The sequence below is a fragment of the Falco rusticolus genome, chromosome 6 (assembly GCF_015220075.1).
Source record: "Falco rusticolus isolate bFalRus1 chromosome 6, bFalRus1.pri, whole genome shotgun sequence".
Taxonomy (NCBI): Eukaryota; Metazoa; Chordata; class Aves; order Falconiformes; family Falconidae; genus Falco; species Falco rusticolus.
Window position 1 is genome coordinate 75,898,396 of NC_051192.1, and position 26,688 is coordinate 75,925,083.

Below are 26,688 nucleotides of genomic sequence, written 5' to 3' on the forward strand. Positions count from 1 at the left end.
CGTAATTGTAATATTAAGCAACGTGGAGATTATACATTTTCCCATAGGAAGATGCAGTGAATACCTGTGGATATAAAATAATTAATCACAGTAACAGCCATTTTTATGAAAAGGTAGGCAGTCAGGTACTGTGTTATCTCTTGTTGTGCATAATTTTTGCTATTATAGGTGCCATCAAACCTCCCTTTTCATAAAATCGGGGTTTGGTTAATCAGTCACTGTCTGTGGATATATCCTGCATATTATACTATGACATATCAATGCAATACATGCTATGCAAGTCATTTACGCTTACAGAATACCACTGTAGTTACAGCTATCCAGTAAATTAGCAGGGATTTATGTATGGCACCTGAACTGTATTCTTGTCTCCTATAGTGCCCTGATGAGTGACTTTGGAGCTTCACCCATTGTTTCCTAGAATTCAGCAGACATGTTATTTCAGTCCAAAAGTCTTTGAAGAAGAGGTATTTTCACTTCCACAATCCTTAGTACAATAATAACTGGAATTACAGGTAGAATTAATTTAAGGTACTGAACTGGGGAAAAAAAAAAAAGAAGGAGGGGGAAAAGAAACAATATCTTTTTTTTTTTTTCCAATTTCATGGCATTGTGTCTTATTCTCTTTATTTTTTCCCTCCTCTGTATGAATTTCATAAGCCATTATTATCACACCACTGTGAAAGAGTAACATAGTAACATATGCCTTTTATTTTTGCTCACAAACCATGGATTTTATTTCAAACTATTTTTTAATTACCTGCTTAATGTTGAGAATTTTAAACAGTCTGCTGTTCAGACTGTCAGTAACTTTATTGACTGTGTCACTTTTATTATTTCCTACAGTATTTGCCCTCTTTCTAGAATTACTATTATTTTTAATCTTTGCTTTGTCAGAAGTTGTGAGGCTTCAGTATGCTGTCTATACTGAAGTTTTCATATCACCCTGTGTTTTTTTCTCTCAATAAGTGCAATTTATAACTCTACGTGAAATGGCAGCACAAGCAGAACTAAAAAGAAATATTACACCTCTTTGTTTTCATCAGTATTAACCCAATATATTGCAATGTCTGCTTTGTCTTCACCAATCCAACTGTGATTGCTAAATATGAATAATGGCAGTCAAACCGTGAGCAATCTGTTTTATTATCTACCTATCTTTCTATTCATCCATCACCCCAGTATCCAATCACTTCCACAAAAATGAATAGTGATATATTTTGTGGACTTAATGGAGCCTTGGGCATGTCTCCCAATTCATGTCCGGCATTGTGCTGGGGTAGAGTTCTTTTGTTCCTGGTGTTTGCTGTGGTTTATGTTTAACAAAGAATGTCACATTTGAGCTACCACTCATTCATCAGCCTCGTTGGCTACCCTAGACTCCCATGCATAGCTGGTATTCCTTTACACGCACATTTGGCTTTTTGCAAAGCATGGTTCTGTTTTTATTTCAACTATTTCCATTCCTCTTATTTTTCATTATTCTATCTCTTCTTTTGTTTCCAGTTATTTTTTGCTTAAGTATTAATCACTAAATTTAAAACTTCTTTCTCTGGTTCCTCATTTCTGTTCATTCTCTTAGCTGATACTACCTTCTAAGTCTATCTTCCACGAAGTCTCACAGTCAGTCAACTGAGTTTTATAGAAACAAATCTGTTTTTCATGGGTTTTTTTGTTTGTTTGTTTTTTGTTTGTTTGTTTGTTTGTTTGTTTTCATTCTTGCACTATATTCTCCCCTGTGGTGTCACCCTTTCATCTTAAGTTATACAAAACATTATTAAGTCTTGGTTCTAAATCCTTCTAGTTCTTCACTGATTATACTTATAATATGAAACTGAGCATTGTTCTGGATAACATAGCTGTACAGGGCTACTAAGAAAAGAAAATACATGCTCTCTTCTCTCCTGGTCCTATGGAATGAAGTGCAAATGTTCTTGCTGTTTTTTACCACTTGTCATACTTCACATATATTTATTATACGTGAAAAAAGATTATTACAGTGGTCATTGCAGCTGTAAGAGAAACGGCAGGTATGTTTCCCTCAGAAAAAAATAAATTGTACAGAGCTACTTCATAAATGAATACTATTGATGATATTCCCTTTCATAATGCATCTAGCAGCTGTTGAAACAATGAACTAAAATTAACAAATAACTAGATTTAATGTCCAAACATTTTCTCATTCCTTATTTCCCCATTTGTTTATACTGTTTGACTCATCATCTTTTTCTTTGCTAATGAAATAAAACCCACAGAATTTTTCCATCAGATTTTATGCATTTAACTGAGACATGCACATTAGACGCTTGCTTTCTGTGGATGTCTTTGTTGTCAGTGGAGACACAAACAATTCTAGGGCAGACCAAGTAAGATCAAGTTGTATTTCTCCACTGACTTTATATTGTGATTGGGCTATAATCTGAAAAGAAGACATTTAAAACAGTAACAAAAATTGCAGTAGTTAGTCAGATATTAATAATAATTAGTTGAGAAAGTGAAATATATACAGTGATATGCTTTTAAACACTGGTGGTGTGCACAGTAGACAGGTACATAAAAGTGAATAATCACAAGACTGTAGTAGGGGTCCCTGAGAGTTCAGATCAGAGGCTTTGAAAGTACAGAAACAAATCAAAGACTGCAGTGCAATGCACACAAATGGCCAATTACTGATGTAAAATTTTCTAACAAGCTAATGAAGCTACCCATAACTCATAGCATGGCTGGAAGTGCCTTTATAGTGTACACAAGATACATGAAAAGGAACTGATTCTGCACATGCTGTGCTTCAGAATTGTGTATGCGAAGCTGGTCATTCTTGTATCCTGCAATGTAATGTTACATATCTAAATATTGTTCTATTGTCATTAAAGGAAATTCCATTTAGTATTTGGTCTGGAGCCTTTCTGACTGTGTTTGATTGGTCTGGTTACCCATATGTAATGACTATTTAGACTAGACAGAACATTTAAGCTAAGTAGTCTTAGAATTATGCAGCTAATTCTACTTGCTTCAATAGAAGTACAATCATCTGGGAATTATTTAATCTGTCATTGTCTTTTCTCAGTATACCAAAAATATTAATACACCTGTACTCAGTGCCCTTCTGAGTATGGTGCGTTCATGGTGCAATAGGCAGAGACTTTACAACCCCTTGGGTTAGAAGGAAACTGTTACATTCAAAGGTAGCCTTTCTGTTTATGTTTTGTGTCTTCATTTTGGACAGAACAAGGAAACATACAAGGTGTTTTTTGCTTGATTTGTTTTGCATTTTAATTTGAAATAATGTTTAAGTAGGTAGTCTGTTACACTAGAGTAAATACACTTTGCAAAAAACATGTAACTGTCTTCAGGTTCCTGCCTAGCTTGAGCTCATTTCACTGAAATAATAGATTTAAGTGTAATGCCTAACTTCAGAAAGGAAAGGAAAGAAGACAAGAGAGAAAACAAAGAATTACAGATGAGTCCATTTACTATCAGGTCCCAGAAAAAAGTCTGGAACAAAGTACTTAGAAAATAGCAAAGAAATTAATATATTTGGGGTACTCTAGACTAAGGAAGATAAGACTGAATAGAGCTATAACCATCTTCAGGTACATCAAAGAACTGTTGCAAATAGGGAAGATGGTTCTGTTTGCTATGCCGAAGTCATAGCACTGAACATAACTTTGCAGAAAAGATTTCAGTCTGTTCTTAAGAAAACTTTTAATTATGTGGATAGAATAGAATGGCTTCACAGATTATGAGGTCTCTATCTTTGGACATCTTTAAGAACATGTGAGAAAAATAATTGGTATGAATGATGGTAGTGGTTTAACCTTGGCAAAGAGCAAATGCCCACCCCGTTGCTGGCTTACCGCTCTTCCTCAGTAGTACGGAGCCAGAAAATAGGAATAAAAACAGGAACGAGAAAGATTGTGGGTTGAGGTAAGGACAGACAGGTTGCTTACCCCCCATTGCTATGGGCAAACCAGACTCAACTTGGGGAAAATTAACTTAATTTATTGGTAATTAAAATAGATTTAGGTCATAAGAAACAAAGACAAACATTAAAATACAGCTTTCCTCCTGCCTTGCCCAGGCCCAACTTGTCTTCACTCCAGGCTCCTATACACCCTGCAGGGAAATACCTACTCCACCACGGTCTTTCCATGGGCTGCAGGGTGATCACTGCCCCAGTGCCCAGAGCACCTCCTCCCCTCTTTCTTTGACCTTGGCATTTTTAGACCTATTTCTCACACAGTCTTTTTTTCCTTCACTCCTCTATGCATGGGTAGCATTTTGCCCTTTCCCTTAGCCCCCACCACCTGGGCCACTGGTCCAGCTGTGCCCTGTGGGGCCAGTTGGAGCCAGCTGGAACCAGCTGTGGCCAGCCCGGGGCAGACCCGGCTGCTCCTCACAGGGGCCTGCAGCCCCTGCCGCCAACAGCTTGCAACAGACACCCCCTATGATGCTAAATGTAGCTAAAACCCCTGAAGGAATGGGATGGGTTCTATGTTGCTTTTTGGTGTCTCGGCCTCTTCTGCTTTTCTGTGGTAATTTTACATGGTTTTCAATGATGATGGTATAAAGCAACAGTCCCTTCTTTTCTAAGTATGAAAGCTCTTTGTAAAGATGTTGTTTTCTTTTCCCCTACTTATATATTTTCTCTCATACACATATATATATATAAAGCTGCAGTTGCATCATCTGCAGCACCATTATTCACATTCTTCTAGTTTTAAAAAGGTTCATAAATTTTCACCTAATGTTTTCTATCATACATGAAAACTGATACTGATCAGGTGAGGAACAATAATACCACAAGTTAAAGTTTTACACCTACAACTGAAAAGTTAGTCAGTTTTGTTTGTACCTTTTACGTAGTGCTATATATTTTAGCACTTTACAGATGATGTTATTTTCCAAAATTCAAATTTAGTACAGAAACATAATGAGGGTTTCTTCGAGAAGATCTGTTTTCCAGAAGACCATTTTGACAAGTGTTAATTGTATAGTCATCAAGAATTTTGAGATATTAAACATATTATTCCACTTCTGGCTTTTGAGAAGTCATGGTAATGTTTTGTATAGTAAGGACTCTATCAACATGTACCTCTTTTAAATCACATGAATAAAACTATTTACAACCAGTTGTCAAAAAATATCATTTAAATATGTAGTTTAGTACAAAGCACATCATTAATGTCAAACAAAATAGCTCTTTCAGTGTAACTTTATTTTCTATGTTGAAAAAAAAATGTACTATCAGGATGTAAAAGAAGGCAGAAGAAAAATGACATAAGATTTTTAAATGATTTAAAGCACAAAATAGTAACTGTGCCTGACCTTATTAGGTATATTAAATCTATTTTACCCCTTTCATTAAAAAAAGATATTTTTCACACTTGAATGCACTTGCTACAGAGTAATTCGCAAGGGAAATATAAAGATGGGAAATTAATTAATCAGATGTATAACTCTATGAAGCCATAATGAAACTAATACTGCAATCGTCACCAGCTGTCACATGTGCTGAGATTCTTCAGCTGCTTTTCTGACTGGTTCTGTGGCTTTTTTAGGAGCACAGCTTCTTCCCAGGAGTATTGAGGATTGCAAAAGGTACTACATTATACAAATTTTGAGATGTTACAGCATGAAAAAGTGAACAAGAAAATGTTCTGATGAGCATATGGGTACCATAATTTTGCAGTCACCTTTGATACCATAGTGAAGCCTCTGAAAAACTGCCTAATTTTTCTTCCCTCCCCCCCTTCCTTCCTTCCTTCCCTCCTTCCTTTTCCTTTCTCTTTCACTTTTCTTTCTCCTTCTTCCTTCCCACTTCCTTTCTCCCCCTCCTTCCCTTATTTCCGTCCTCTCCCACTTTTCATTCAGCTGATAACATCCAAGACATATGTACTGAATTTTACCTCACAGATATATGGTCTATAAAACCAGACAACTGTTCCTGTGTGGCATATACATACATGCTGGCACCTTTTTTAACACGTGCATCATGTGGTAGGTGTTAGTAGGTCGTAGCAGGTCGCTCATCCCTTAACTGTATTAAACGAAGTCCGTTCTCAAGGCATATGATTTGACTGCTTTAAAGCTGTGATGACTGTTTGTCTGGGAACTCTTAGAGTTTAGGCTGCTGTTGTTCTTATTGACCACAAGGTAGTGTACCCTCATAATATCTCCTGCTGATACGCATGGATTTGACTTGTCTAGACATGATTATGCTCTCCTGAAACATCAAACGGCTGTTCAGTTGTAATGGCTGTTGTATTGCAAGGGTCACAATCTCTATTTATTTCAAGATAATATACATCACTGCAGTTTAAGTCCTAGGACTTGTAGGACAGTGAATATGTCATTAATGTGGCAGTCCATTCTTTTAAATTTGTTTTAGTCTACCAATTATAAATAAATTTTCAGGAAAAGAAAAAAATTGTAAAATATTTTTGGTATCAGTATTTCCTTATGCTGCTTTCTAAGTAATGAGATTTTTCAGCCTGTTATTCCACCAAATACAGACGAGAGTCAATGAGTCTTGCCTTGTAGTCCTGATGCCTGCCTACATTTTCCAGATGTTATAAAACACTGTGTTCATCCCCCAGTGTAAATTTTCCTGCTGTGTAAGACCAAGGTATGATGGCTCTTGGATAAAACTTTCACTTGTGTTTTCTCATGAATTTTGTAGACTGTAGCATACTCTAACTGTACCTTAGAGCTTCTATCATTTTCCCCATTGTCTCAATACTATGCTTGTTTTGCTTAAATAAAAACTTCTGTAGGCACTGGCCTCTACAATATGAGGTTCATTTTTCCTTCTATTCAGAGCAATTATATGAAGTACTTGAGGAAAATGCAAGCAGAAATTCTAATTTCATCCTATACAACCCACCTCTGTGCTGATGTCCAAGCTTCTTTAAATATATTTTTTTTATTCTTAACATGTACCCTTAACAATTGTATCCTACCATAACTTTTTTAAACAGAAAGTGAACTACAATTGCATTCAGATTAAAATGAGCAGACAGATTTGTAAAGAGAAAATTTTTATGAACAGCTATATTAGGTAACTGAAGAAAACAATAGGACTAAGAAAGTGAAAGGAAAAAACCCCAAACCTTACTGTGCCTTTGTATGCATACTAATTTTGAATATTAGTACATAAATCCTGCAACACTGAGGCTGTGAAAATCTCTTTTAAATTTTAAATTACTGTGGAATAAAATCTAGCAACATAGTTTATGTGGTTTAAAACTCAAACCCCTGTGAAAGTCTGTATTTTTCTCCAGAATTTTCATTTTGCTGTCTTTATTTCATCCAGAGGCAACATTAAGACAGATCTTTCTACAGGATGTTTGAATGTGCTAAATATTTGGTTAAATGAGTAACGTTAAGATGAGGTAAACTGGAACTTCTGTCTTAAAAAAAAATTTCACAAGACTTAGGATCTTGCCCTATCAAATAAAAGGCTAACTAAAAATAGATTCTGTGATAATCATCATATACTTGTTCAGTTATGATGTTTGGGGGTTTTTTGCTTGTTTGTTGGGGTTTTCTTAATGCATTTCTAATGCAGAAGTACAGCTGTAAAGCCACAGACTTTACCTTGTATTAATTTAAAAGACACGCAAAGCAGGTAAAGACTGATTATGAAAGAGACCAATTATCTTTACAAACAAATGTCTAAAAGAAAAGGAACATGAACCTGACATAAATGAACTTAAATTGTATTCCTAGTAAAATTAAACTTGTTGTAAAATATATTTGAACTGAATCTCAATGAAAAAATATTTTGTAGTTCTTTTTCTATTACTTTCTATACATGAAAATGTAATGTTTAACTTCTAGAAAAAGCTATTGTCTTGTATGCAGGCAACCAGAAAAGCTACCTGCACCTAGAGGCAGAATTTATTTTTCTTTCTTGTAGATCATGAACATTTAGATGTGCTTAAAACTTCCAAGGCTTTGTTAAAATATCAATATTGTGTATACATTTATATAAAAGGCAATTACTACCGTAATATTTAATGTATTTTTAAAATGCAGCATTTGGATCATACATAGGAAGTTTTATTTTTTTGAAGGCTGATCTAATAAGAAATCTCAGCTTGAAACTTCATTCAAATCCAGTTGCAACGTATCATTTTAGAACAAGTTGGCAATATAAACTATTGACTGAAACTCACAGCAAAAATCACTGCAGGCCACACAGTAATACATGTAATTACTTTTCTTTTTATATCACAAAGTTATTATTGCTCTGGGTTTGGTTGTTTGGTTTTTTTTTTCTTTTTAATAGAATTTTGACTCTCCCAAGTGTAACATCAAACACAAAATTTTAAGATTGGAATGTAAAGGAAGTGTGAAAGAAACAGCCTATGGCCCTGATACAGCACAGCACATAGGAAGATATGTAATTGAGTCTAGTTTTACACTTGCATATCCATATGAACTTATAACACTTGTATGAAGCTCTTTTCTTTTCTTGAAGTCTATGTGAGCTTCAGTCAACAAGACAAATAACACACTGTTACTGAGAACCACATTTTGTGTCTGTACTAATTAACTAAAGAAAGCTAGGACTCAGGTTTTGTCCATGGAGAAAAAATGAACAATACCTTCATTGAAAACTCTGAAAAATTAACCATTTTAAAAATGATCACAGATTGTTATTCTAATTATTCCTAATCCTTGAATAATAATAAAAATAAAAAAATCAGTAATTCAGCAAAAAAACCATGATGAAGCAGAATGAAGAAAATCCTGTCCACAATAAAAGTGGAATTTTGTTTGATTTCAGAGAGATCCAAGATTTTTCCAGGACCTTTTCTTTCTTTCTTCCTTCTAGATGGAGCATGGAAAAAAATAACTGTGACTTTCTTTCTCATTCAAGCGATAAAGATACCCTAGAGCAAAATGATTTGGATTTTCATCATCTCATTTGTTCAAAGGAGAGGTATATAAATTGTCTTTTATCTTGGTATCTTTTCATTTGTAAGATGAAGAGCAGGAATACAAACATCCTTGATGTGTATTCATCATGGTGAGGATAAATAATCATCTTTGAAGTCTACTTAAATATGGTAAAAGGTAATTAAGCAGGGCCATGCCAGCTAAAGACTAGGATCACATAAAATCACAGCAAAGACTTATTAATTCTCTGGGTAAAATGGCTACAGAAAACTATTTTTAGGCAAGGAAGACTTCAGATAAAACAAATCAGAGAGACGTAATGACTTCTTCATTGCATGTCTTTACTTAGTTCTCCAGACCTTCATTTTAGATGACATCCCAGTTGCTAATGGACTTTTGTTTTTACCTTTCACCATCTCAAATTGTATTAAAAACTGAGAGGATGCAGATAGAAATGTTGAAAGAAATATAATGAATCACATGTCTGAAATCAGGCAATGATTTTTTTTCAATAAATATCTAGACAAAAGATTCTTCAAAGCGAAATTAAAGATTACTGTTGTGTTGTACAATTATTATTTTTTAATTAGTAAGAAATCTGTGGATTTATTGAAGAACTTTATTTTACAAAAATATTTCCTAAATTCTAGTCAAAGTTTTTTTCTTCAGTAAATTAAAATCTATACATAGGTTTGAAGTATTTTCACACACATATATCACATGAAAGGCAAATTTATTAAATTGATGTCAGATTTCAGCTTTTCTCCTCAATTGCTATGACAACTAGGGATAAATAGTACTTGGATTTATATTCTTTCTAGGAGAAAAATAGATAACATTAAAATTATGAATTCTGATGATTATTTGCAGAATCAATTTCATAATCACTGGGGAGTAAAAAAAAGGTGAGATGACTGCTCAAAAACTGAAAGTCAGGCAGCAGCTGTGGCCCAGCCACCTTCAAGGACATAGCTCCATTTGACTATCCATGTAACTGCTCTGTGGGCATGACTCAACCAGTAGAAGCATGAGCTCCTCTCTCTTTGACTAACATCAGCAGTTTTTAGAGCTCCTTTCTTACCTTAACTGCAGCATTTGTTATCTCTCAGTTACTCCCTGACCCCATGCAGAGACTCATGGTGCATCATAACATGGCTGGGGGTGGTGTGGGTGGTGTGGTGTGGCTGTGCTGGTGGCCTCTGAGATAATCAGAGATGGTTTATGACAGAAGGTATGGCCTGGGAGGTGTGCAAGAGCATCTAAGTGGAAGAGTTCTCCATTCCCCCTAGATCCCGAGAAGTCTTCATCATATGCATGGTACTCATTTCCATGTGGCACTTCCTGAGTTCTGTTCATGTCTCCCTTTTGTCTGTCCTTGGGAGTTTGGCCTGCCCTGTTAGCCTTCTCCAACTGAGCTGCAATGACCAAGACCCCTGCCATGTGCTCTAGCTCCACATTCAAGCAGTATTCTAAATACTGATGGTTGCACACACATTGAGCTGGAGGATAGAGAGGTCTTTTGTAATTCCATATCAGAGAACTCTGCAGGGTACAATACTCACCTAGGAATATGTTGCACTTTCTCTTCAGAGCACAGTCACAAGACTATCCTTCACTCAAGGAAGGAAGGAAGGATACTAGCCCCTCAAATATCAAAAGAAGGTCCCAGCCACACCATTCACTGTGATCCATAGCACCCACCTCCTTCTGTGCCACTGCTGAATGATCTGCTTGGTGGCAGAAGCACTTACAGCTCAGTAGGCAGACTGTCAAAGCTGCCAAGGGTGGCATGCAGAGACCTTGGAGAATGGGGAGGGAGCGTAAGATATTGATTATTGGTAGCAGGCAAGGTTCTTGGAGAATGAGGAAGATGGGGAGGTCTCATGCGATATGAATACATAAACTGATTGTGCTTCTTCCCATGCTGATCCCTGCTAGTGTGTCCTCTGGAGACATCCATGAGGAGGGCTGAAAACTCCTCTCTGGGGCAAAGTGGCAAATGTATAGTGCCAGAGCAAAGTACAATTAAGCAGAGTCTATTGTCTCCTTTGACACCTCTGTGGAACAGTGGGTGCTGCTGGAGTGCTCTGCTTTTTCCCTGCTATTCCATTTTTCCATTTTTGCCTTTGATCTTTGCGCTTTCTCCCTTTATTTCATTTGTTGTTCCGTGCAACAATTAATATATCACACTGTTCTATTACTTTAACTTTCCGTGAAAGGTAGGGTTTTGAGCCTTTGTTATACTTGGGTACCAGCCCAACTCTAAAGAAAAATCAATAAAGGCCACAGCAACTGGAATTCATGGAGAAATGTGAACATGGCCACTGCTTGTGGTCCAGTCTCTTCATGCTCCCTCATCACCTCAGCTGTCTTCTTAAGGATGTTACAGGATACTTTCATTGGTCGCAAATCTAACTAAACCTTTCTTAAGCCCATTGGTATTGCCTCCCTCCATAAATTTAAGTAGCAAGAATTTTCATCAAACTTCTCTGTATTCTTCTTGATATATGAAAAAAACAAACAGCAATAATCAAGATATGACTACATCAGGGTTTTACCTGTGACAGCACGTGCCCTCCATCCTGTTCTTAATGCCATTCTTGATGAAGGCCAATAATTTGTTGGCTTTTCTGGCTGCCACACAATGCTGAGACAATAATTCCAGAAAATTTTAAACTATAACTCAAAGATCACCAAGTTGATAAAGGGACTGAAACATATTTCATATGAGAGAAGGCTGAGAGAGCTGGGACTGTTCAGCCGGAAAAAGGGAAGGCTCAAGAAGGATCTTATCAGTGTGTATAAATACTTGATGGGACACAATGAAGAAGAGGGAGCCAGACTCTTCTCAGTAGTCCACGCTGACAGAACGGGCACAGACTGACACACAAAACTCCATTTGAACACAAGAAAACACTTTTTTACTATAAGTTAGGTCAAACTCGAGAGCAGGTTGCCCAGAGGCATTGTGAAGTTCCCATCTGTGGACATACTCAAAACCTGAATGGGCACGGTCCTGGGCAACCTTCCGTAGCTGACCCTGCTTGAGCAGGGGGTTTGAAGTAGATTATCTCAAGAGGTCTGTTTCAACCTCAATATTTCTGTGTCTCTTTGACTTCTTTCCCGAGTTGTTTCTGAAAAATCAGCTTAATTTGGAGCTGTTTTAAATCATTTTCACCTAGAATTATTATCCTTTACTTATCTACAGTGAAGCTCATCAGTCATTTTTTCTGCTCAGTTTTGTGTAGTCCTCCTGGGGTTCTTAAGTTTTGGCATGCCAGATGGCTACCTGAAAGAGCATGATTATATCTGCAAATTTGGAAATATCACTGTTCATTCCCTTCTCCAGATCATTATTGAAGATGCTGAATAAAATCAGACACAGTGTTAGTGTTTAGGTAAGGCATAACTGACCTGCCTTTATCCTGAAATAATGGACTTTAACTCCTACCTTTTGATTTCTTTAAAATAACTGGATTTTAATCCTTTCCTCCAGTTGCACATAACTTTGTTGTTGTTCTTTGGCTTTTTTGTTGTGGTTTTTTTTTGTTTGTTTGTTTGGGGGTTTTTGGTTTGTGGGGTTTTTTTTTGGTTTTAAATGTTTGAGTGGAACACCATTAAACATTCCTTTTTTTTTTTTTTTTTTTTTAATTCAGATGTATAACATCCACTGGATTTCCTTTTCCCATATGTTTAAGGATGAGAATTTCAGCAGACAAGTGAGGCAGCATTTCCTTTTACAGAAGCCATCCTGACTCTAATAACTTCCATGTTTATTGTGTGCTCAGTGGTCTAATTGTTTTCACAGAACTATTAAAACTGATATTTTTGATACTACAGCAACAATTTAAGGCTCTGATATTAATCTAGTTTGTTGGAATTATTTCCAAACATTTACCCTATGGGCAACCTTAAACCAGTTACTCCTCATAACAAGTGAAAGCTTCTTTTTCTTTTCTTTTCTTTTTTTTTTTTTTTTTACCAGCTCTACTTTTCTTCACTACTCAGTAACAACACAAACTTTTCTGTGTTTTCTTTCTAATCTATACTACTGACCACTTCCCTGATCATTACATCTATCTCTTACCAGTCTTTCATGTTATCCCTATATCTTGTATGTCAGCACTGACCATAGGTTTTCATCTCTTCTGCAATCTGCTACTCCATACTTTATTTCCTACTAATCTTCATTTACTGGAAACTTACTTTTAGACATGTGGCATGAAACAAACCTGCTCTTTCCCTAGTTCTGCAGGCCCATAACAATCTACTTCTCAGTGACTTCTGCTGTAAGCTATTCATGATCACCCATCTTAGGCCTAGCAGAAAGGGAGGAAGCTGCTGGATCCACAGATAAATCTGATCCTTCTGCTCCTCACCTGCATTCTACTTCTGATATCTCTATTGAGGAAAGGCTAATATAAGACCATTCATATTTGAGGGCATATTATATCTCATCTCATCTCATTATTGGCATTTTAAATTTACCTCCCTTGAGGCAGAGGGGTTTACAGAAATTCTGTAAAAAATATCTTTTCTAATTCTGCATATAAAGGTTTTGGTTGGGTTTTTTTCCTATATATTGTGATTTACAGCTGGGAAACTCAAAATGAAAATTTAAACCTATAATCCTAAAAATGCTTTTAGCTAAAAATATATTTCAGGTTAGTATGGAGAATTTTGTAAGACTTTGCACAAAGCACACACATTCTTATAAAGTAAAACAGTTAATTCATCATTATAATGGATTCTTAGAATGACATTTTTTTTAAGTTTATATTTCCTTTCCCAAGATTTTAATCTTTAAAAAGTGAAATATTAAATATTCATGCTTCTATAAAATTCAACTATGAAGCATTTCAGCCACAGTTGCAGTAATGTCAGAATATTGCAATGCTTCTACACAGACAGTCGAACAAAAAACATGAAAATGCAATGTATGCATGGTGGGTTTTTTAAAATAAAGAATGTTAATCATGTCCACATCACAATGTGGAAAAGGTGGAAATGGATGCTAATTTCCTTTTAAAATTCTAGGTGTTTTAAGTATAATATTTACGAAGAGAGCAAACATGACAGCATTGTTCTTGTTTTCATTGATACACTGAAGAGTATTGCATAAGTTTAGATATCTATGACAGAAAGAAATATATGTGAGCTAAATGTCTGGAAACTTATTATAATTAGGGGTAAGATCTAGGTTAAGACCAGTTGCTCTGAGGAAATAATATTTTTAGCCTGTGGAGGAATGCCACAGGTAAGCTCATTTTTCAGGTTAAGACACCTACATTTATATGATGCATGCATGCATGCATGTGGTCTTCATGTTCCCACTATTTTCAGTTGTGAAGTAGATAATATGAGTCAGTGGCGCCTGGAGAGTGATTCAGTTAATTCTAAACATTGGGCACTGGGTTGATTAAATCTTTTAGTTCCATTTTGTGTTGACTAGACATTCACTGAATGCATTACGAACTTGGACTGCAAGTTCAGCCTTGGTATTGATGACAATATTTTGCATGGAAGACCATGATATATAAATATATAGGTTTATGGGCTTAACCATTCTGTTAAAAGTACATGTTAATGATGACTGCATAGTATCTTTGAAGAGGCTTACTTTTGCTCACTGAGGATCTGACTAAAAATACCAGCTGCTCTCAGAGGATAAACTCTTTCCACCCCTACTTACCTAAGACTAAGTCAGCTGATGCCATATAAATGAGTATTTGACATCAGAGCCTTGGTCATGAGTTGTTCTGTCTGCTGACTCAAGTGTGTCTTCTCCCAGCTGTCATTAGAGGATGAAATATCATGTTCTTTCAAACATAAGCCATCTGAGATGTGTAAGGAGGAGAAGAGGTGCAACTGTGTATAACAAGGAGTTGTTTTTATCTCACAACTACTTGCACTCATTGTGTTCTGTGATTCAAATAAGCATAGTACTAACAGACTACTAAAGTAGAAAAAGTTTGTGAGTTTTCAGTTAGCAGAAGGAGTTTGGAGAAAACCGGTAAACTTAGAGGTCATAAAGGGAATAGAATAATTTGAGTATTTCACTGCCATGGGCATTCATACACTACAGTTTCAGTCACTTTGCTTTCTAATATCTTTTACTGATTATTTCTAATTCCATGTCCAGTGCTATCAGTATTTCTTAGATGATAAAATCTATAAATATATTTTTTTTCACTACGTTTTGTAAGGCCATGTATAGGAATTATTTTGTTTTCCTTGCAGAACTGAAAAAAAAAACCCTTACAAAATTACAGAAATTACAGTAAGGGACAGTAATTTAAGAATTACTAGTGAACATGTCTAGTGAAGGACAGGTATCCAAAGGATAAAGAGATTTTCTGTTTGTAAGAAGAATAATTTAGTCTGATTTCCAGCCTGATAATAATTTGTTATATTCAATCACCTCATTTCTGCACAGGGTGATAATGTAGAAAGGAAAAAAAGGGATCTAATGGGTTAGAATAAAGAATTGTATTACTTAAAATAATGGAAGCTCTGTAATCTCACAACAAACTCATTCAGATGAAGTGTATAGTGCCATTGCTTTAGTGATTTAATTTACTTAACATTGTTTCTCCGACTACTAAAAAACCCACAATCACTTATTAAAAAACTAAATAGATTTAATAGGAGTAATAAAAAAAAGTTAGAAATTAATTGTGTAGTATTATATTAATAAACTTGTAGGGAAAGCCCTTCCCTGAAGAGGAACATGTTGGAAAATTATTCACTGGGGATGGGGGGTGGGCGGGAATTGGTTGGGGCAGGAAGATAACAGAGTACCAGGAATTTACTTTACCTTGAACCAAACTGTCACATCGGTTATTATAAATAACATGAGTGGTCATATATCTGCCTTCATAAAAAGTATCTTCTACAGATCAATATGTTCTATGGACACTAACATAAAGCCAAAATATGGTTAGTACATAGTGTTTAATGAATTTTGAGACAGTAAAAAAAATTCTCCATTATTTTGCTTTAAAACCAAGCAGCTATTAAACCAACTGTCTGGGTTTTATTTTGTAGGGAGCATTTAATTCGTAAAAATATAGAAAATAAAGTTTCAAATAATGATACCAGGATAAATATCTTTTGTCAAGCCCAGATAATTAAATAGAAACTGAAAGTTATAAATATACTTCTTTCATCCCAATTTTTAAGACGATAGTGTTGCCAATATTGAACAAACAATATACTTTCACAAAACTGAAAAGTCAAGGAAAAAAACATTTCCTGAACTAAGTCATCTTTTAGTATTCTGCCCTGCATTTCATCGAACTTTTTCACTCCATCACAGCTCAAGCACTCATCTCCAAAGCATCTTATAAGCAATATACTTGATATAGGTACAGCACCCACTAATGTTTGCTCATTGCTGTGTATTTCCAAATTATTTTAGAGCTGACAGTCTTTCTTCTCTTATAATAAGGCAATTTCCACTTTTTGCTGTAGAACCAAGTATTGTTATTCATCTCATGGTCAGCAATATTCCCTAGTTTTTTCTAATAATTTGTTACCATTCACTTTGTTAAAGACTTACTAGTTGGCATATTAGATTAGGTGTCAGCAAAATGTACAATTTACTTTCCAAGGTCTTGATTTACATTTAAATGTGAATTTAAATGTAAATGTAAATGTAAAATGACCTTGGGAATGGTCACTGGAATTTGCCTTGACCTAACATTAATAATAGGGAAACTTTTGTGCAAGTTAGCTAACTTTGAAAGGATGAGTGAGCTGCTTAGTAATTGAAGCTACTCTATTTAGTATTTAACATTAAATCCCAGAAGCTTACATGTCTGGTGTAGTCCTAGAGTAACTAAATTGTCTATTGTAATATGGTATCAGAGGTATAGTCAATCATTATATTGATTGAGTATAGTTAGAGCTGAGTTGATATTCTGAAATGAATATGAAAATTATTTATAAATCAATTATGTGTTTCTATTAAAAAAGGAAAAATATATTGTGTGATATTATAAAGACTTATAGGAAGTTTTGAAAAATAGCCTACTGAAGTGTGTTATGAAACCATGCCAGAAGAGTATATTTAAGACAACTTAAATAGATCAGACAAACTAATTCATGTCATTCCATGTAGTTTCGACAAGTCTTTCTTGTGTATGTATCTTTATTACTAGCTAAGATAGATTGACCTGTATTGTATTTGTAAGAGTAAGTTATAGCTATTTGTATTAAAGTTATTTGGCAGTCAAGTGACAATTGCCTAAACTGCTTTAGCCTCAAAGGACATATGAAAAGTCCTGTCACATACTCTCATCACCTAACTTAAGGGCATTTGCCTTAACTTTCAAACTAGAATATTCCTTCATTGCTGAAGTAGTATCAGTAGTGTCTCTGGAGCCTCAGTTCCCTGAATCACTCCCTGGAAACACAAGTCCCTAGATAACATTGTCTTCATTAAGGTACCCTAATCAAACATGATGTGAATGCAACGTGAACTCACGGTCTCTGAATTTAAAACAATTGCTAAAGAAGCATGCATAGTAGCTGGATCAGAGAACAGGGAGATGGGCTTAACATTTTGATAAATGTTAGAAATCTGGGTCCTTTGTGAGTTAAATGTTAAAAATCTGGGTCCTTTGTGACTGACAGATATTATGGTCTCTGGCAGAGGATAGGTATGTAGTCTGAAGAAGAGCTCTTAATCATCAGATCAGTTTCATCTGTCATTAAGTCACTTCACTTGGTTACACAAAAAGTGAGGACAAGTACTGCCTGTGGACCATGGTGAAACTACAATAGAACAAAGTGTTAGTAAGCAGTAGTTTATGGCAGAGGTTAAATGTAACAAAGGATGCTGAGGCAGATTAAAATTATAACTTTGAAATTTCTACTTGAAATTGTTTTAAAAGTAGGTTAAAAATAAGCTGTAGAAAGGGCAAAGAAAAAAATCAGCTGGATTTCTCCTACAGAATGTATTTTACAGTAAAAAATATATATTTTTTATGAAACTTAAATCATGGGAGAGAGAAAAATTCTTATTCAGGACATGCTGTCACAGATTTTATGATACTTTTGAAACAAGCATGAAATACACATTAAATTATGCAATTAGAAAATTCACATTAACTTCATTAAAACCCCCTTATACAACATGCATTTTCTTCCTTGACACTAAAAGAACTATGGCCATTTCACTGTCACTCATAAAAACGGCCAAAATGCTTTCTTTATTCTAGTGACATTGAGAAACGATCAGGGAATATTTCACAGGATGTTTTTACAACTCAGGATCATAATCCCCACAGTCTACAGCTTTGTGTGAGGAAACTGTCATCCTTGAAAAACTTTTATTAAGTCATAGTCAGTCAGTTAAAAAAAAACAACAAACCAAACAAAAAAAAAAATTCAAACAAAACAAATCACAAATGAGAATAAAGTAACAGGGGAAAACATAATCTGTAATTGTCCTCTTCCCCATTCCCACATCCCTGTTGCTATCATCCCTGCCCCTTAGAGAAACGCTCAAAACCAAATTCCTCAGCAGGAATATCTCCTCAGGCTGAGCTTTGTGCTGCCTTGACAGTGCAAGGGCTCAAGACTTGTCTGGTTTGTTTTAATCCCTGTGCTTGAGTCCAGTGACTGCTGGCTCCCCTGCTCCAGCTCTGGGAATGGCACCTGTGGGGAGGAGGTGACCTCCACCCCACCATAGACATGGTCTGACAAACATTTGCCCTTCGTGAGAAGTGGCTGAGGCCCGCTGCCAGGCTGCAGCTGGGAGACTGGGAGAAGGAAGCAGATAATGACTTGAAAACATGTAAAAGTAGGCTGAGATAGACCCTTGACTGACAGGGGAGAAACTTCCAGTATGAATGTCACGCTTCCCCTGATGAAGACCTCAGGGTGCTGATGACTGACTTACTGCAAATCCTGCCTCCTTTTCTTGACGGAGAATGATATATTGCTCTTGGGACCAAGAGGAGCACTGGAAAACTGAGTATAATGCCAAAGTAAAAAAAAATAGATAGCAGTAAGGATTTTTTGTATCATATTTTAGCGGTATTATTAATAAAGCTTTAAGTATTATTTTGGGCTATGTTATTATTAGAAAAATAGAACCATTAGGCTGTTAAAACAGTAACTGCACAAACAATAAATTCTTCTGTCCATATGTATGTATAGTCAAGTCCTTTAACATTTATGATCTTTTTCAAAGTAAAATGGCTGTAATTCACTGATTAAGCAAACCAACCATTTTAAACTGAAGCACCTGGATGTTGGAAGCTCTAATAAGTGGCTCCAAGCAAAACCACCTCATTCTTATAGCATCTCCTGTCCCACAAGTGGGAAGGGAAATCATTATGGCCTGTAAAGAGGCTAATTGGACCATTGGGTAAGGCAGAAAATGGAGGTCTCCTTTACAGGAATATGTGGAAAAAACCCAATAATCCCAAGTGCTCTACAGAGGTTTGGGTTTTAATCACTTCTCTTACCTCCCATCTTCCCACTTAAGTAGTAACAAGTCATCCCCATCCCACCCCCGACCCCCCTCTGTCCCCCGTCCCCCCGATTCGACAAAATACATTCAAATAGAAAACTACTGCTCTTAATCCACCAAACACAATCTAGGGTAAGCACACTAAGCATTACTATTACAGAGATAATTAAAATACTGCCATTTCCTGTAGGCTGTGAATGAGCCACACTGATTTTCTGTGCATATTCAGATCAGGACCACAACATCCATCAGAATTTCTAAGACATCTTTTTTATTAGGGGGTGTATAAAAAGCACCTCTTCTAGTGAACCCTGGAGCCTGAGGAGCCTCCTTCCCAGCTGCTGGAGCCCAGTACATCCAGGGATCTGGGAGTCCCTCTGTCCTAGACCAATGGATGTAGCTGTTGCTTTCTGCTTTGCAGGCTCAATGAGTAGCAAAGATGAACATGCCAGAGATGTACACACACAAAGGATACTAACACCTGCAGATACATAGACTGCCCACAGACAGGGCACTGCCTTTAACAACAACCGCATATACCACCACCAGAACTCACATAAAACATATGTACAAACAGACAAAACCCAGTCTTCCTCTGACTGATAAGAGTTGAATCTTGCTAGTGAAAACACACAGCCCCTTACTCTCTAGTTCAAAAGGACAGACACATTTGTGGACCCTTCGAATAGTAGCATGGGAACTCAGCTCACCCAATATTAATGCCCAATTCCCAGGATCCCTAAACACTGGATAGACTATCATGAAGTCTGCTAATGAATTACACATGCACACACACAGATGCACCCACACACCAGGTTAAGGGAAAATACAAATGTTCTGCTCTTCCCGGTGGCTCGTGCCCAGGCACACAGGCCCTGTCAGTCTTGGTACCCTCTCTACTTCTTGATGCTGGGACTCTCATCTGCTGCAACTGGCACTAGGCGTGAGAAACACCATCACTCGGTCTGATACCAGTTGCTGGCACTAACTTCACTCGTTGTAGACACAGATTCCCGCAATCTCCCTTCAGCTGGTGATGCTGAGACCCTCTCACTCCAGCTTCTGGCACCACAGACATTTGGGCCACTATCACCCGTGGTCTAACTCCAGTCGCGAACCTCAAAATCAGTCACTTTGTCTCTCCAGTTTCTGGCATCTGAATTCTCAGCACTCACAGATGGGAGGGGGGTGAGATTACATGGTAAAAGAGTTTAGAAAGGATTTAATAATAAGAATTGAATAGACTACAGTGATTCAGTGCAGGGCTCAGTTACAGAAGTGGGCTGACCAGCAACTTCTCACAATCAATTTTACACTTCCTCTGTACACCCACTCCACCATTGTTTTTCTCAGATCCCCTTCCTCTAAGCATTCTTTAATAAGTCTAATGATGCAAATTCTGGTACGAATTGGAGTATGTAATTATAACAATAATGGCATGCCTAACGTTAGTGGTTTGTTATTCACATGTTAAAAATGTTCTTTCAGGAAAGAGTAAAGAGAGTTTTTAGAGCTCTATGAGTGAACTATACAACTAATAAAAAATGAAAATACATAACTGACCAACATATACTTTGTTAGTACAATAGATTCATTCTACCATAGTGAACACAATTTAAACAACACAATCTTTACTTATTTTTAATAAATGCTTGTAAATAATAATAAATCTAATATAAAATAATTAAAATATATTTTTACTTGCATCTCAAATTTACAGTAACAAGAATATTTCATACTTTCATTCAGATTATGTGAACTAGTTACTGCAGTGTCATACCTCATTTTGGAAAAAGGTATGTCAAAGTTTATTAAATCCTAAACATAACTTGCACAATCTCGGTATTATGTTTGTGTTTTCTGTGCAGAAGGATGTTTTGAATTTGCTGCCAGCATCACACACTTAAAATAGCATTTAAGATACAAAATTCATAATTGCACAACTTATCTTACCTGAGAACACAATTCAGCTGCAATGTAAAAACAGTAGAAAAATGTCTGTTTTCATAGAAAAATGTCTGTTTTCAAGTGGGATATTTTAGGTAACTTTTATTGGAATTGCTATAGTGTTAGCAAACACAGGATCACAGAAAGAAATGTAGATATAATCTAACCACATTTAGTAAGAAAATAATTGCAAAATTATACTGTAGATTAGTCAGCCACTCCTACTGCAAGGTATGCTGACATGCTATATACTTCCTGTTACAACAGGACCTGAGGATATTTATATCATAGCAAGTAAAAAGAGTGAAATTAATGAAAGTCTGCCTTGTCCCATGACACTTAGGCTCAGAAACAAGACAGTATTCTTCATTTTCTTTTGGTTAACTAAGGAATAAAAAGGGAGCTAACTCACACTCATAGTCTCTTTTTCTTCTTTGCCATCCTTACCAGCTACCTGGAGAGTAGATTGCAATGGTTGCTGCCATCCACTAGAGTTGAGTGTATTGAACTCTTTTCATGTCATTAGGGGTTGGGCTTTACTGTATCTGGGAGGGCGTTTCTCCTGTCTCCTCCCCTCCTTCATTAGGTCAAAATTGCAAGGAAACAAAAGATTTTTGTGGGGAAATTTTCAAAAACAATGTACCTGCACCATTTCAATGAGAGGGACAAGAATAAGGGTTCTAAAAAGATATAAACCATGTGTGGGGGAAAAGATAGTTGTAGAAAACTTTACTAATAGACATTTCTCCTTTGAAGAAAGGGGTTTTTCAGTTTTCTCAGAATGACGTTGACCATGATGCCCTCTACAGTGAAGGGAGAAAAAGGAGAGTAATATAAAACGGATCTACTAGGAATTTAGAATTAAGTATGTCTATCCCATTTTTAAAGCTATGTTTCTACACAGACTTAACTAAAATGTCAACAAGAATGTTCAGTCTTTCACTATGAAAAGAAAGATTGGCTCTTGGATCCCTCTAACCCCCTTATGGTTTTGTTTTGGTTTGTGTTTTGGTGTGGTTTTGGGGTTTTTTTCTTTTTTTTTTTTTTCTTTCTTTTGTTTTCTTCTTTTCTTTTTTTTTTCTTTTAACTCTGCATTTCAATGCAATTATTTGTTTATGATTGGCAGGTATAACTGATACCTCCAAGAAAGAGACATATTAAAAAATGTTACTGTCCTTGGATATTCAAGTGCTAGCTTTATACTTAATTAAAAGTATTTTAACTTTTTTTTACATTTAACTTTTTAACATTGTTAAAAAAAATCTTCTGTGTATTGCTACTTTTCTTATATTAACACAGTAAATCTCTGCTGTGAAGTACAAGGATTAATACTGTTTTAAGTTTGGATGCTATTCTAAGTCCCAAGAAAAAGTGTTTACAGTAGGATGCCTTTACAGTTTATGATTCAAGCTTTTCTCATGAAAGCATCTTATTTGTCCAGTATATCCTAAGTAAACAGATTAGCTTCTGAGAGTTGGGTTTTTTGGCTGTGTGGTGGGTTTTCTTGTTTGGTTGGTTTTGTTTATTTGTTTTTATCAAGACACACCAATAAATCATGAGATTATTGATTCTTTAAGTTACTTCTATATTTTTCCTAGCACATCTATTAAGAGGATGCTGAACTTATGAATACAGGTGTCATGATCATTCTAAATCATCCAGCAAGAGCTCTCTATTAGGAACTCTCAGTTATTGATTATGAGACTTCCTTTGTCATACTGCCAATAGGACAAAGGAACTCATGGATGGGATCTAGTCATGAAAAGACTCTATCATTTATACAGTTTTACTTCAGTACATGAGTATTTTGGAATGGTCACATGGAAGTCTGATTTCTTTATTTTACAAATCCTAATTAAAAAAAAAATCTGAGGAAATTACAGACTGTGCCACAATCATCTGAAATAACGGTTTTAATAAAGCAAATATTTGCACTACTATTAAAACACCAGAAACAACTACTATAAGACAGGAAACAAAGGCTTTTCTTACCTGTAAAGCCATTGTCACATTCACAAAGAAAAGTGTTTGGAGTAACATTGCTGCAGTTACCATTGAAACATGTATGTGGCTGGCACTGTCCAACTATTTCTGTACAGTTTTTACCTATTTAAAAGGGATAATAGGAAGATTGAACTTTAGTAATTTTTTTTTTTCCTGAAATGTCAAACTTACATTGAAGTATAACATTATATTTAATAGGTAGGTGGATTGATAGATAGGTATTTGTGCTAATGTTGGTCACTAATTTTCACCAAAATTACTGAAGTTCTAAAGCAAGGCAGAAAGATTTTCAGCTGCTGTAATACAAGCTACTGTGCTGAACCTCATCCGTCATAAAGTTACAAATTCACATAGAGCTTAAAAGGCAGAAACGCTATAAGTAGTGTTTGTTTCTTTTTGGCATTAATCTAGCTTACAGTTTCTTCCAGCACTGCAAACAAAAGATGTACTCATGTGTAGTCTGATTTGACTGAATTTTTCTTAATATGCAGCTTTCTGGAATACATTGTTTATGTTATTACAGCATATGGGTCTAAATACCATATAATTATGCTTGCCACTTGAATTGTTGCTATGACATTATTCACACTTCAACAATTTTTCAAATCTCTAATAGAACTTACATTATGTGAGGCACTTTTTTCCTCCCTTGCTTTTGTGTAGCCATGTCTGTAACATATGATGGTTTAATCTCATAGTCCTTTTTGTATACACACAGCTTATTTACTGGACCTGTATTGCCAGTACAAAATTATAGCATTATCCATCATTGCTCCATATAGGCTAACAGAATATTTTAAGCATTGTTTGTTGATAATGTTAAGCATGATGATAGCTTTTAACATAATTGCTTGTGAATCTCGCCATTAACTTAAATTATAATAGTACCAGAGACTTTTTGATATTATTTTCAAAGCTTTTTACATAGCCCACAGAGATCATAAAAGGAGTAGAAAACATACTGCATATCATCAATATTTTAAATTTTACTAAGATTTGAATAATTATAAAAATATTTTTCTGATAACATTGACTTGTTTATAACTGCATAATCTTCTATTTGCAAATGCATCAGTAACCAAATTATTATGCAGTTTAAAAAGCAATTAAAACTAAGCTACAGTAAACTTTAGGCAATATAACTATTTCTACGTTCTGTGAACCTCACTCGTTCCTGACTCATCGGTTTTGTTTAACAGCATAGCATCACTATTGTGAGAACACAGAAGTGCAGTTTATCAAAGGAACATTGCTAGAATTCTGCTCCACAAGTACAGAAAGAGCACCAATAATCCTTTATGTGATGTGAATGAATATTTCTGGTACTTTCTTAAGGATTCCCAAACTCCATTGATCTGATTGTAGGAACAATATACCCAGCATTTCCTTCATCCCTTTTATCTTCCTCCATGAAATAGACATAACAGTTAGATAAGAATGTATCTAATCATGCTGTGCTCTCTAGTAGTCCAATCTGAAACCCAGATTTGGTTTCTCCAATAGGTTTTGGGTAAGGACTGCAATATTTTCTAGACAGAATTAGGTGATTTTTTTCTCATTTGGAAAATATTTAATTTGATGATAACGGTGTGTTTAGCAAACTCCTTTACAGTACAAAACAATCTGGAAGAAAAGAATATTTTGTTTTGCTTGCTCTTCTAATTAAATGTTTGACTTTTCAATTAGAAACAAATTTTGATAAAAAAATTCTCTTATGTAATTTAAAAGTTCTTTAAACTGAAATGAAAGATTTTGTGGCTGGTTGAATGAAATGTTAATTTCAACCAAACCCTTTGTTGTTTTTCAGCAGTTTGTTTAGCTATTTCGGGGGACCTTACTCCAAATGACATGTTATTTGGTGTAAGAACTTGAAATGCTGAACAAACAAAAACATCAGTTACTTTTGTGAGTTCACAAGTACTTAGCTATGGCTCATGCTTAAGTGGGAAAGAAGCATGATAAGAACTTGTTCTATTTTTCCTCACAATACATACATGGATGTAAGCACGTACAAACTGTCTTGAAATGACTGTATGGTCTCCTATAAATGACTACATGTAAAAAAGACTCAGTGCAGGTGTGGTAGTGACAATGGACAATCAAATTATACAAAAAACTTGTTAACAATGTACTCACTGTATCATTATCCATTAAAGAAAATGTATTATCTATGTAACATTGATTCCTAGAGGGGAAAAGAAATACCTGAAAATTTTGGAGGACATGTGCATTGGTAAGACTCTCCAGAAAGTTCTGATTTCTCACTGCAGGAGGCATTGTTGTGGCAAGGTTTACTGGAACACATATCAAACTTCTGGCAGAATCTTCCAGAATACTGTGAGAAACAATGGCAATTATATGCTTTTTCCCAAACATGGCTTAGACATTTTCCATGCCCAGAGCATAATGGTGCGTTTGGAGACTGTTGGCAAAACTGCTGCTTCACAGTTACATTCAGACGAAGGCCTATGTTGCACAATAGCGGACCTCTCTTAGGAAGCTCTGCAAAGTAATGAGTTCCAACACCAAGCCATTTAGGGTCAACTTGGTGCAGTCCTCTTACTTGACAAACAAAAATCAACTGCTCTTGAAGAAAATCAGCTTTCGGGCACTTAATAAATTCTTCCTTGGAAACATTTACCAAATTCATTCCATAGGACTGAAAGGATGGCTCAGAGGAGATGAAAAGACTGTCACCTAATTGAAGCTGTAAGGGGCATATCTGAGGGATACTGAGCTCTTGTTCTTCTGAGATTTTCCCAGTAATACTTTTATTCATATTCCAGCATTCAGTGTAAAAGTCTGAGCAGAAGTTTTCCCTTGGTGTCCATTTTATTACACTAGGTTTTGGTTCAACTCGCCATTCAGCAGTCATTTGCCTCTCACATATTACCTGCGCATTTACGGTGCATAGTTGAAGAAAGCATGCTAACATGCAAACTGCTGATTTTGTAGTCATTGTTTCACCTGGCAAATAGGAGTTGTGTTTCACATCTGCTTTAGTACTGAGGATAGCTTCGGAACACTTGTTTCTCAAGGTTCATCTGTATTTTCCATGAAAGCCTAGGAATTCAAAGAAAGAAAATTATGTCTGTTTTCACATCAAATACAGTTTCATAGTAAAGCCTCATTACAAAACTAGAAAATATACAACAAAGCAAGGTCTACATCTAATTACACTATGTGAAACTAGAATAAGTCCAATTAACTGATCAGAACTACACCACTGTAACTGAAGTCAGATTTTTCCTATTTCCATTCCTGCTAAAGATTTTATTTTCATTTAGTACATTTCATTGTACTTGCTTATGAAAGAAAACAAGCTTAAAAGCAGAGTTTCCATATTC

At 35.7% G+C, this 26,688-nt stretch overlaps 1 protein-coding gene across 1 annotated transcript in view; it reads right to left on the minus strand.

Annotated features, from left to right (window-relative positions):
- The window catches only part of EYS (eyes shut homolog), an 874,042-nt gene extending 847,644 nt beyond the window's left edge, over nt 1-26,398 (minus strand). The window contains 2 exon segments of the mRNA XM_037392524.1: nt 23,330-23,443; nt 25,547-26,398. Of these exon segments, the coding sequence (XP_037248421.1) occupies nt 23,330-23,443; nt 25,547-26,300 (868 nt within the window). The 5' untranslated portion in view covers nt 26,301-26,398.
- Between the last annotated feature and the right edge of the window lie 290 nt (nt 26,399-26,688).